The sequence below is a fragment of the Symphodus melops genome, assembly GCF_947650265.1.
Source record: "Symphodus melops genome assembly, chromosome: 1".
Lineage (NCBI taxonomy): Eukaryota > Metazoa > Chordata > Actinopteri > Labriformes > Labridae > Symphodus > Symphodus melops.
The window spans coordinates 40908941-40921852 of NC_136691.1; the positions used below are offsets into that span (position 1 = coordinate 40908941).

At 41.3% G+C, this 12912-nt stretch overlaps 1 protein-coding gene across 5 annotated transcripts in view; it reads left to right on the plus strand.

Moving 5' to 3' along the window:
* Window positions 1–12912, plus strand: part of LOC306826192 (uncharacterized protein) — a 310981-nt gene that overhangs the window by 295171 nt on the left and 2898 nt on the right. For 4 of the 5 annotated variants that reach the window (XM_079347364.1, XM_079347363.1, XM_079347362.1 and 1 more), the window contains 4 exons: window positions 2077–2197; window positions 4821–4933; window positions 5560–5608; window positions 10770–10882. In XM_079347364.1, coding sequence (XP_079203490.1) covers window positions 2077–2197; window positions 4821–4933; window positions 5560–5608; window positions 10770–10882 — 396 coding nt within the window. The remainder of the gene's footprint in view (window positions 1–2076; window positions 2198–4820; window positions 4934–5559; window positions 5609–10769; window positions 10883–12912) is intronic. The other variant, XM_079347365.1, reaches the window with a different exon arrangement.

Sequence of the window (12912 nt, forward strand, 5' to 3'; positions counted from 1 at the left end):
TTTGTGGTAGAGCATTGTGGGTTGCCCTTCTTAGTTTGGTGGGTGAAGTGTTGACTGCAGTTTCCATTTTAAATGTATACCTTGATGTTTTTATTGTAATTCAGAAAAAAAGTAACAGAGGGAGATGAACCGAAGTCTACAAGTCCTAACGTAGTCACGACTTATTTTATATAAAAGAAAAACATTTGTAATCGTAAACACTGTAAAGGTTTGAAATGTGTTTTATAGATTTCTTAAGAACCTGAAAATGAGTCAACGTCACTGAAGTTGAAATATCCAAATAAAATCAAGCAAGTAGTTGCTTCCTTTTTATTACATAAACCTCACATCTGCAACACATTCCTAAATGTGTAGCCCTAATTGATGCACATTTTCAACACAGGCATGAATGTTTGACTTCTAACAGAGGCAACTAGTTATCTACTATGCGTCACATTTTAACGACATTAATTCAAAGCTACAGATACAGATTTTAAAAGATTTATGTAATAGGAAGGAGACAAGTTCGTATGTCCTTCTTCATAGACAAAATACAAAAGTTTGACGAAGGATAAAATTAGAGTAAGTAAATTTTGCCGAATATATTCGCACCTTTATTTGTTTTTTTGGACTTCGGCTCCAAGGACTCACGGTTGTTGAGATAGAAAGTTAACTTTTTCAGAAAATAGGCAGCACAACCCTGACAGCAAGTAAAAGGTGAGGGTGTCCTTTGATATAAAACACCAATGTTGTATTATTGCAACAAACGGCTTCCAGTGTCTGTGTATATCTGACTGCCAGAGGCTCCCCAGTGAGTCTGACCAGGGGTTACTGTGTAACCAAAGCGTCTGTCTCCTGCTCACCACCCAGATCAGCCGGTTCAGCTTCACTGGACCCAGTTGTCTTGCTTTCATACTGACAACTGTCTGGGAAAGGTCTGTCTGGGGTTCAAGTACATTAAAGTCATCCGCTCCCCTCCCACTGAGCCCCAACACAGATGGCTCCAGATGCAGCTGGCACAGCATGGAGCACCACCTGACAGTGCTCATTCACTCAGACACGCACACACAAATACACAAACACAAGGATTAACACATGCAGACACACTGACACGTGCACACAATCAGGTATGGACACATCTGCTCACTAACTGTACCTAAATGCAAGTAAACTTACACACGCACACATTAAAGCTGTGATGGAAGCACATACACTAACACCTATAAATACACAGACACACACCCTCACAGCATGAACATATGCTGCCACGCATCTACAAATCCTCACAGTAGCGCACATACGAATAAGCAATTAAAGACCCACATTACTGCATGACACACTCACACTCTCAAATGTAAACTCACACATATTGTGCTCGCTCTGAGACATATGTCAGGGCATGCCGAAGTGCACATGAGCACAGTGCAGAAAGCCTTTATCTTAGCAGGAAAGAGAGAGCAGGGCAGCTGAGACAAGTCACAGTGACTGACAGCAATGTGCCAGCTAGACAGAGAAAGAGGAAGGGATGTACATTGAGGACAAGGCATTGTATTTATAACAATAGTTTTTACACTTTTGTCCTTGAATAGTTTTCACACTCTTATCAGTGAGCGATTGCGTTGACACAGGTAGTTGCATACGATGCCCAATGAAACATGAAACACTGCAGAGAGAAATATGCAGTGAGCCTTTTTAAACAATATTTCCTCCTCAGTGACATCCTCTTGAGCTAAGATGAATTGCAAGTTGCAGTTGTCAAATGTAACCTTACACAGCCGATATTATAACAGAGCTTTACAGTGATGCACTTAAATTATGACACTGCGGAGGTGATATACATCTATCCTCTTTGACAAGACTAACAACCACATTTACATTCAGGAGCGCCAGGGCACTGTGAATGAGCTAAAAGATAGAGATAGTCTAGATCTGGATCACTTGCAAGTGGCACACAAAACGGGGACATTCTCCCCAAAATTGAAATACCACTTAGGCATGTGTCTTTATTTAACTTTTCTGTCTATGAGCGATGAAGTCATTGGGATTAAACTTTTATTTAATCCTGTGACTGACGTTGTATCATCATTTTGCTTGCAGGGACAGCTTGGACTTGGAGAGGACCAAATTCATATCTCAACTCCCTGTCTTCTCAGTTATTCTCAGCTCACTGAGGTGGCACAGATACAAGCAGGGGACAGCTACAGTGCAGCAATCACAGGTGAGCTAACCATCAATCACCTCTTTTGGTAACACCTGGAGAGTCAGTCCAATTTATACCTTTTGTATTCTTTACCCCAAATATGTTAACAACATTAATGAAAACAGCTCAACTCAAACCTCCAAACAGCTCATCATGACTGCAGATATCCTTATGTATCTATTTTTTTCAAAACACTAAAAAGTCGTATCCACTCTGCATAATATAATAACAATTTATTAACTTGAAAACCATATTCTCCCAGCAGTATCCCTAGCTCTGGCTTTCAGCCATGCAAATTTTTCATCTACATCATTTCATTGAGTTTTAATTAACACTACAAGGATTCAGTGTCCTCAAATGACATAACTCGGAGCACAAATTCAACCTCATTAGCTCTCAATATCTCCTAAACCTAGCAGAATTGTGTAATACTGCACCCAGTAGTGTTATGTGATAGATGATGTAAATAATGAATTGATTTGTTGTTCAACCAGCTATCCCCTAAACCACCCTGCTAAGATCACAGACTTTCCCTGTGGCTACTTTGTTATTAATAAGATGGAGATAAGGAGGTTCACAATCTCTTTACAGCAGAGGGCCTGGTCTGTCTTTACCGTAATTCCTAAAAAGCCAAACTTGAATCATTCTTTGCTGACTAAATTAAATAACAGGTAGTCTCAAATCGTCCCTTTTTATTCCGTCTGTCTTTTTATTCTCTAACTTGTATGATTTTCAGCAATCTAATTCATCCCCCTCTGCTCCATTGAAAGTCATTGAACTGCCACGACACTAGTTCTTATATATTTACACCATTACACAGTGTCAGGCAACTACTTTGCCTTCAATTGCTGCTTGCCTTCTGCCAGACAGCTGGAATTAAAGTGGTTACACTACAAATGTAACATCAGCCACTTAAAGAGAAAAGGCATTGTGCTGCACATTTACAGCCTACTGCCACACTGCAATCCTCTGTTAAAAGAATTGCCTATTGTTGAACTGAGACGTCTGCTGGCTCTGTGTACGCGGTCTCGCTGGAAATGCCACTGGTTCATTAAATGAACTGCAGTGAACATATTAAGTTTGCTCCCATTTGAATTCTTAGCGCGTTGAAGACTATTTGGAGAGTGGGGCCCTTCCTGCTGGTGGTACAGTTATGTCTTTAGGTGATCTATAAAACGTTATTATTTAAAACAAGCTCTTTATGGATTGCTTAGGAGGCATGCTTAGCTCATGATTGATCCGACCTTTTACAGACCGTCGTTCTTTGGGAAAACATCAGCCTTAACCTTTTTTAGCTGGATTACCCTGCCAGCGCCTCTGTGCATGCGTGTTTCTTGTGTGTGTTAAAAGTGTAAGTACATGTTTGCGTGTGTGGTTAAACAACATCATACAATGCCTGCCTCTATAAGGTTTTCTTTGTCGAAAATGAAAATAATACATTACTGACTGATTGATCGATCATGTCTGAAAGGGTATCTGTGTCTGTTTGTGTGTGCATGTGTGTGTATGTGTGTGTAGGCATGTTTGTGTGTGTGTGTGTGTGTGTGTGTGTGTGTGTGTGTGCCAATGCTACGTACAGCTTGATGCAGAATAGAGATTGATGGAGGCTCGCCGTGAGGAGGATACTCAGTTATCTCCTTGTAATTAAAATCCACCTCATAAAGATTATTGACTCCCCCACCACTCAAACCAGCATGCTCCCTCACTTGGCAAGGTTTGCAAAGCGCTTCTTAAAAAATGAAAAATAGCATATTAAGCAGCACATATTTCCCATTTATGCAGAACATTTAGATGTGGTTAAGTTATCGTAATGTGCAATAAAACCTGGATGTGAAATTTGTAATCCACTTTGGAAAATTGCTTACTATATTGCTTTAACATCCCCTCAAAGAGCATTTGAGATGTGTGTGCCAGGTTTATTGTACACCATAATTTAAAAGTCCTCAATGCAGGCAGTAAATATAAATTTATTAGTGGCAGGTTTAAACAGGCTCACTGAGGTAACATGAGTGAGTGGATGCTTGAGTGTTCACTGCATGTGAGCATATACAGTGTGTGTGTGTGTGTGTGTCTGTGTGTGTGTGTGTGTGTGTGTGTGTGTAGGTGTGTGTGTGTGTGTGCGTGTGCGTGTGTGTGTGTGCGTCTATCTATCTGTGTGTCTTTGAGTCCCACTGAGATTGTGCTTGGCTCGTCATATTTACAGGTTGAGTGTGTGTTCCTGTTTGTTTGGGCGTGATAAGGATGGAGTTATTGTCATCTAAACTGCACCAAATTGACAGGACATAACCGTCATTTTTTAATTAGGTGTCAGTGTATGTTTTTGAATGTGTAGGAAACAGAGTTGTAAGGCTCATCTGTGGTACACCGGGCACTTTAAGCTATTATTTGTGTTTTCTCAGCATGACAGCCAAATGTGCATGTTCCTTTAACCATCCAATGTTAATATAATCGGGATATACGATCACAATTTGGCAATACAAGGTCAGAATCATTTGAAGTGTATATCAACACACCCTCATGAGGCTCATTTGCTGTTCATACTGAAGATATTAGTTCTGACATAAAACATGCTGCAAGGTGACATTGTGTGTAAGTCTGGTGTATCTGTCTGAACATTTTTACTCTTTGTTTATATCTCCAGCAGCAGGAGAGCTGCTTGTCTGGGGTCAGATCCACTGCTTGTCCCGGGTCAGTGATCATACAGGCCTCAAAAGGATCTGGACCCCCCAGCCTGTTCCACTGGCAGGCAGAAAGGTGTGCATGAGAGACTGGATATATATTTTAATTATTTTTTTATTTTTTTTGTGTTTTCTTTCAAATCTCAGGTAGATGAAAGCAGAAAATTACTTTAAGCAGGATAAGCATACATTCATAAGGGTTTCACACTGAGTCACAAAATTCAGAAATCTGTGTTCAGCAAGAAGTGCTAGAAATCAAATAGAAAGTGTCATACACTTACGCAATAAACTTGCTGTAGACTTCTCACTTCATCCTCTGCATGTGCTAAAAATCCAAATAATAAACAGAGATCTTTAAGACATCCCTACCCCCTTCAATGAAATCTTTTTCTTGTTTAACTGATATCTTATCTTATTAACCGACATTGTTTAATATGCTTCACATCATTATAATATACAAAAACAAATACCAAAGAGGTATTTGGCAACATCATCAAAGAACCATCATTCGGAACATTATCTTTTACATAATATCCTAAATGTATTATTTTGTTATCTTTGATGATCTTTGATCTGAGTACTTTTCCAGTCATTCAACATGAGAGGTCAAGTCGAGGAAAAGGTTCTCACCCCGTACTCTCTATTTAACACTGCTGATTTTGCAGTGCTGTAAAGTATAAAACCTGTATTCATTCTGTGCAGGTGTGTGATGTAGCCTGTGGTTCCTGGCACATGATGGCCCTCACCACATGTGAGTAATCAGTGATTTGTCTCTCAATGTTCTATCTCTCTGGTTAATTATTTTGAAGGCAAATTCAGTTTTTGTATTTCCCCTTCATACTGGCTTCCCCTTTCCGTCTCTAAATGATGTCTTGCTCCTCCTCAAAGCCCCTCCCTACTCACTTTCTCACTCATCAAACCATAATTCACTTCAGAGGGAAGCATCATTAATGCACAGTAGGACACAGCGGCTTGATGTGTGCTAATTATATTGTGTGTTTTACACGCTGGATGACTTTTGCTTAGTCAGTGATGAGCTCAGTCTCTGGTAATTGTTTTTTGGATGTGATGAGTTTATAAAAGCCTGTCTGAGTGTGCATGTGTTTATGTATGTGTCTGGGCTTGTAATCTGCGTGTTTGTCCGTGCATGTATTTGTGAGTGAACATGTCAATAATGAGACTTCTACTATGTGAGCATGCAAATTATATGTGCCTTTGCATGGGTAGTCTTGCATTAAAGCTGTGCACAGAAAGGTTTACAACACATGCTGTTTTAGTAACCAGAAAGACACGATTATTCCACAGCTCCACACATCATGCGCTTATTTGAACTTAGCTATCACTATCTGTAACGCTTAAAGTGCAACTTTAAACTCCATCAAAACTTTGACAAGCACCAACAACCGTGGCACTTCACTTCATGACTTTCTTACATTCTCCACTTTCAATGTGATCCTTTTAGCACTGTACATCACTCAGTGGTATAGCTAGAAATGCTGCTCAGCCTTTGGCTAATCATGCTGATTGGAGGTGTCCTTTGGCTCACCTGGGGGCTTCCAATCCTATTAGGCCAACCGTCCTGAGCCGAATGCACCCAGCAGCCGCTCGTGTTTGATCACTGGTGCTTAGAGCCCACACTTGTCCTCTTATGTTGGTATTAAGGCATGGAGGAGAGGAGCGGCAGGGTGGAGTTCGGTGCGTGTGTGTGTGTGTGTATGGGGGGGGGTTAAAATGCGATCTCCTTAACTCTCTGGGGGGGCAGAGGGGAGTTTGGTGCCTCACCTACCTCACTGACACTCTTCTGCTCCTATAACTGGAGCTGGTCTTTAAACTTCTGAAGATGAAAGGCAAAACACTGCAAGTTGTTTCAGAGAAAAAAACGAGCTATAAGAGATGGAGGGAATGGGTGAAATGAAGGATTGAGGGAGGGGGACTAAGAAGAGCAGATCTCGGTTGTGTGTCTGTTTTCACTTTTAAAGGAGCTTTTGAGCATTTAGGTGGTTTTGAGGGGTCATCAAATTCCTCATCACTCTCTTTTTAAAATGTCTGGGATCTCATTTATAAAACAGTGCGTACAATACGAAAAAGGGTACGTGTTCCAAAAACCTGGAAATGGCACGCGCACAAAATAATTCTGATTTATAAAACCGTTCATTTGCACACCTTCGCGCAAAGTTCCCGATACTGTATTCATAACAACCCACCAAGAAATGTGCACACGTAGGTTAGCCCCATGTTCCATCCACTTCACGCCCACATTCAACCACAAACAGTCAATGCAATCAGCTCTTGCATAAAAAATGCATACAAACGAGGTCAGATCAAAGGTTTCCAGCACTGGATTGTGCCAACAACCGGAAGTTTGGTGAAGAAAATACATTTTCTGACCCAGAAAAGGAGGAACTTGTGAATGAAGTGAAGGTTAGAAAGCACTTATCGGTAGTTTGCTGCAGCAGGAGGGTCACAAAGTTAAGAAAAACCTGCAGTGCCAAAACATCCACCGTTCATCATTACGTACGAGTATATCTGAAATGTTTATATATTTACGGGACAATGATTTATACATGGTCAGAGTGCTCCATCACTATAGGATATTAATCAAAAGTGTGATCAATGATCAACAACTTTTAAAGGCAGGGTTGGTAATTTTTGAAAACTAGCATGATTTTGAAAGTAGCAACCTCTCCGTTCTTTATATTCACTCTCCCGCTCCCCTCTGTGCTCCCTCAAAAGCTCCGCCCCTCACTTACATAATCAATTCACCGCTTCGTTGTGTGTGTCGCCAATTTCCCATGCCTCTATGCATGTACACATGGGTCAGAGTTTACTTAAAGGTGTGCACATTCTACTGTCAGGTTTGTTTTTATAGATCACAGACTTTGCGTGGGAAAGCGCATATGCCAATTTGAGGCCCCATTTGTGTATACGCAACAGTTATAAAGAGACCCCATGTCCTTTCTTAAACTGTCTTGAATTTTCTTGGGACCATTATCTTTATCTGTGTTGTCATTCAATGGCTGCATACAAGGTGTGTCATCTGTTTATATACCTGACACACTTCACACCCATCACTGTGTCTCTCTTGTGGCTCTCCACCTTCCGTCTTTCCCCTGCTGCTGCTGCTGCCTTCTCCTCCTCTTCCTCCTCCTTTTCCCTCTGGCCAAGAGAGAGCCCAGGAAGAGCCATGTGTTTCCAAAGTGGACTGGATGGGAAATCGAAGCAGGGCTTCTGTGTTTATCAAGCCACAGCTCTGTCACCTTGCTCCTACTCCCGTCTGGAGGCCCCAGCAAATTGGTGACAGCAGCAACAACCCTGCAGCACACATGCACCCTTTCTCCAGCTGTGCACATCCACACACAACCTCACACAAAGCATACCACCTTGCCCTGTTTAGTTTTATTGCTGGTGTCAGGTGAGGAGGTGGAGGTAGGAGTGCTGTCTAATGCTCACCTCACGCACACACATATACACACACATAGACACACTCACACAGAGTCATTTCCCCCCCTGCCGACACCTTGGCTAACGAGACCTGTGAACCGCAGTGACAGAACTCTGAGACTTGTCAGGGTCCCAGTCATTTAATGCCAAGACCCAGCCCTGGCTTTAACCCAACAGGGTTTCTGTATGCACACAAGGACCCAAAAGGCTACAGGGTGATGTGCTGAACAAAAGTCTATTGAATACTGCTGCTCCTCCAGGTTAATCCGGTACGTTTTACCTTTAATGCACTCATGTGCAGTAATTCTTTCAATATAAAAAACAACAGTGTATGTCTGTGAAACTACCACGGCTACAAAGCCATCTTCTTCTGTGACGTGAAATTTCCACAAGTCATTACAAGCAGTATTGCAAAGACCACTCTCCCTTTTGTTGCTGGTGTACAGGATGCTCCCTGCTCAAAGGCTTTTTCCAATGTCCTCCCCTTTTTTCCCTCTTTGCTGTGATCATATAATCGGAGGAGAAAACAGAGTTGACTCGGGTTAGAGCCCTGTATGGCCTTTCTACCTTGGAAATGAACTGAACAAACAATGCCTGGCCATTATGCCTAAGCGCTTACAATGGTGCCATTCAAGAAAGTATTGATCCACCCTGTGCAGGGTCAATCATTGGATCAATGGTGTGTGGGTTGGTCGGCTGGAAGGCCGGTTTACTGTTTGAATGAATGGATAGTTTAAGAACGGATGAATGGACGGTTGGGTAATGGATGGATGGATATATAGATTGATTCATGGATGGTTATGAAGACTGATGTATGGAGTGGGCAGCAGTGTCAGGTCTGCCAAAACATGAACTTGTGTGGGTCTGAAAATGTTATTTGTCTGCTGTCTCTGTCGTCTGCCTTCCACAATTTTGTCCATTCTGTCTTTAAAACAGATCGGTCCTTCAACATGGACACAGATGTATTGTCATTTAAACGCTTGTCCTTCTCAGAGACACTTTGTGGAGGCTGCTTTTACTCTTTAAGCTCAGCAGAACAGGCTCCAAATCAGCTTTAAGGGACTCCACTTTACCCCACACTGTGATTTGGCAAATATGTTCCTCTTACTAACCCGCTTAGTTAACGACACTCATGAACCTTGACCTGATCTGAAAGCATTAGATTCAGTTCCTATACGACCAAACCCAACTGAAGAAGTTGCCACCATTGATTCATAGCATTTCAACACAACTTCAGATGATTGAGATTTTCACTGTTATTTTCAAAGATACCCTTCTTTATACAAAGTCAGTGTAATTAAACAACACGCATGATATTTCTTTTTGCATTGTCCGCAATTTTAAACTGACATTGCAGTTTGTTGTTGTCTTCTTTTGTTTTCTAAAGAGGGCATACAGTATATATGGGAGCAAGCTGCCTTTTCCATAATCCCTGAAGGAATTATGCCTTATATCTAAAGCTTCATTTTGGCATAGAAGAATGGGGGAAATAAAGAATTATAAAGTTAAAACGAGTCATTGTCATTAGCATGTTCTGTGTGGGTTCTTGTGATGTGTTTACACCAGGGTTGATTGACCTAGTTACCCAGCCCCTGGCAGCATAACATGGAGAAATGTAACACAATGCAACACAGGGGAGAGGTGTAGGTTCCTTTATTATTCTTATATGTGAGTGAACACACACACACACACACACACACACACACACACACACACACACACAGTATTCATCAGGGGCTCACAGAGGTCGTGCCTTGTGACAGTGTGGAAAAAAAGAGTGAGCTTATTTAAAATTCTTTAAGAGATGTCAATTATGCCCTCTACATATTTCTATGGAAAATTTGTAAATAGATCCTTTGTAAATAGCTTCTCTCTTGCCAATCACCCTGTCTGCTCTCTGCACAGCAGCATTAAAAATTGATCCTTAGCCGCACAGGGTGAAATGCTAACATAGCTGCCAAATGACTGATTAAAAAGAAAAACCTTTAATCTTTGCTTAAAAGTGTCTACTGCCTTGGCATGCCTTTCCCCTGTGCTCCTCTATCTTCCAAGGCTGTGAAGGGAAGGAGGGGGTCGCCGTGGGGGAAACGGGGTCACGCTTCATGTAGAGTCAGCGCTGTACAGTGATATAGCTCTAGAGGTTAGGGATTTCACATAGAGCTGATCTAGGAATCGACATGCATTGCTCTCTTCTGCATTGAACCTTAAACCAAAGGTTAAGAACACATTTGAGTGTTAGACTACAGGGGGCGAACATGTTGGCTCTACTGTTAATAGCTTGCACACATCGAAAGCTGTTTTTTCCAAGTAAACCATTCAAATCGAGAAATAAATTAAAATTGACACGCTCTTCTTTCGAATGACATGACAAATGAGAAGTCATGAAATAAGCATAGGGTTGGATTAAAGAAGACAAAAAAGGAGTTCAACGTGTCGATTTGAGATGATTGAAAGTGTGTTTGCTCTTTCAGGGAGCCCAAAGAGGAATGGAGAATGTCCTCATCCAGAAACTGAAGCTCACTTCAGAAACCTTGTCAGTAATCCTATACTGATGGAGCACACAGAGAAAGAAAACACAGACCAAGTAAGATAAACATTCCTCCTGTGTCTTTCTTTATATCTCTTTTATTGAATTACTTGCATGGCATCCAGCTCAATCTGTAACTCACTTGTTAACTCAAAAGCTCCCAAACTGATTGATATCTTCCTGTTGCACACTCCCTGCCTGCCTTGTTGACATCCTCATTCCCACACGTCCATTGTTTGCTTCTCAAATCCTCTTTTATTCATTGTTTTCACTTCTGTTGTACATGCTGTAAATCAACACATCTGTAACGAATGATACAATATAACAAGTTACACTTGAGTAAACAGCAACGCCTTGCACAAATTAAGTGTTGCATATATTCCCTCACCTCTCAGAATATCTGCCAGGGCCACCAAACTGTCACCCATAGCACCACACACACACACACACACACACACACACACACACACACACACACACACACACACAGGAGCTCCTGCCCCTCCCCGTCTCTCTGTCATTCAGGTGTTTACTGTCATTCATACTCACGGTTTTGTATAATCCTCTTCACCACACCTGAGTGCTCCCCACTCAGTGTCACTGGATTTACTCTTCCTCCCTCCCCTCTCTCTCACTCTCTCTGCCTCACTTCCCCTCTCATCCAGTGCACAGCCTTTTTTCAGTTTGCACCACAGCCCTTCTTTTCCACATGTTGTCATTTCCTTTGTAAATAACCATAGATAAAAAGACAGTAACAGACACTTAAGATTTACACACACCACTCAGTTTGTATGTTTTCAGTCAGCCCCTCTCATCAGCCAGTTTGTTTGTAGAATTGTCTTTGCCTGTAGCCATAAATTAGGGGTTGTGATTTAGCTCATTGAGACAACAGAGAAAGACAAGGAAACATGAATAAAACAAATGAAGTGGAGAAGGTGAGGAAGTAAGAGAGAGAGAGAGAGAGAGAGAGAGAGAGAGAGAGAGGGAAAGAGTGAACTGAAGGCAGAAATGGGCCAGTATGTATTTCTGCTCTACTTTCAGTTGGGGAAGGCTTCATTAAGAAGTCTGTTTTCAGAGCATGGTAGAGTCTCTGTGTGTGCATTTGCGTGTTCATGTGTGCACAGGAGTGTGCATACACAAAGGTTAATGTGTGAAGCTGTGTAGAAGCACATGCACACCGCTGCATACATCTAAGGATGCACGTAAAAATTATTTGTGTGTGTGTTCAGTGAGTGAGATCTTTTAAATTATTTACAACCAGAGCTCTCTAATTGGTATCAAGTTTTTAAATGGGGTCAAATGTGGCAGTTCAGTTTCATGCAGTTTTTCTCTTGCCTTAAGTCTGTATCATTACATCTGGTGAAACTGGACAGCTGCGTTATTGGACTTGAAGTTCTAAATGCGATATTTGCCTATTGACTCTAAGGCTGGAAAAATGTGCTCTACCATGCTGAGGCAGAGCAGAGAAGATCGTTTTGTGTGTAACATTAGCTGATCTTCTTAAGTTTGAAAACATTTTAAGAGAGATCTGGTGAGTCGTAAACATCAAACAGAGGTTCACACTTGTGCGCACACACAAACGCACACGCCCACAGAGCCTAAGGCAGAGCACAGAGCTGGTATTAGATTTAAGCCCCCTAATAAAGCCAATTAGAATTATTCTGTGTGCAGATGAAGGCAACCTTACGAGAGCAATTCACCACTCACCTCTAATATACACATGCATGCCGACAAACACGTTCAGGCTTTATAAATACTGAACACACAACCAGAAAACCATGCTGAAATGACTGTTAGGGATGGATTTATGCCACATTGTCAATTGTCTGTTCACCAACATTTTTGTTGTGCAAATTATTTGAAATGTTGAACAAATAACAAAATGTTTTACTGTGGAATGCAATCAAATTTCTCATCTTATTTATTCAAAGTTAAATTCAAGACATAAATCCTAACATAACTTTTGTTTCTTGGCAAAGTATCATCAGCAATCCCTTTAAATACCTTCAAAGCTTACACACCTATAAGTCACTGATTCTGTTTGAAGTTGTAAATTAGACAACACAGCTTAATAAGCAGTCCTACTG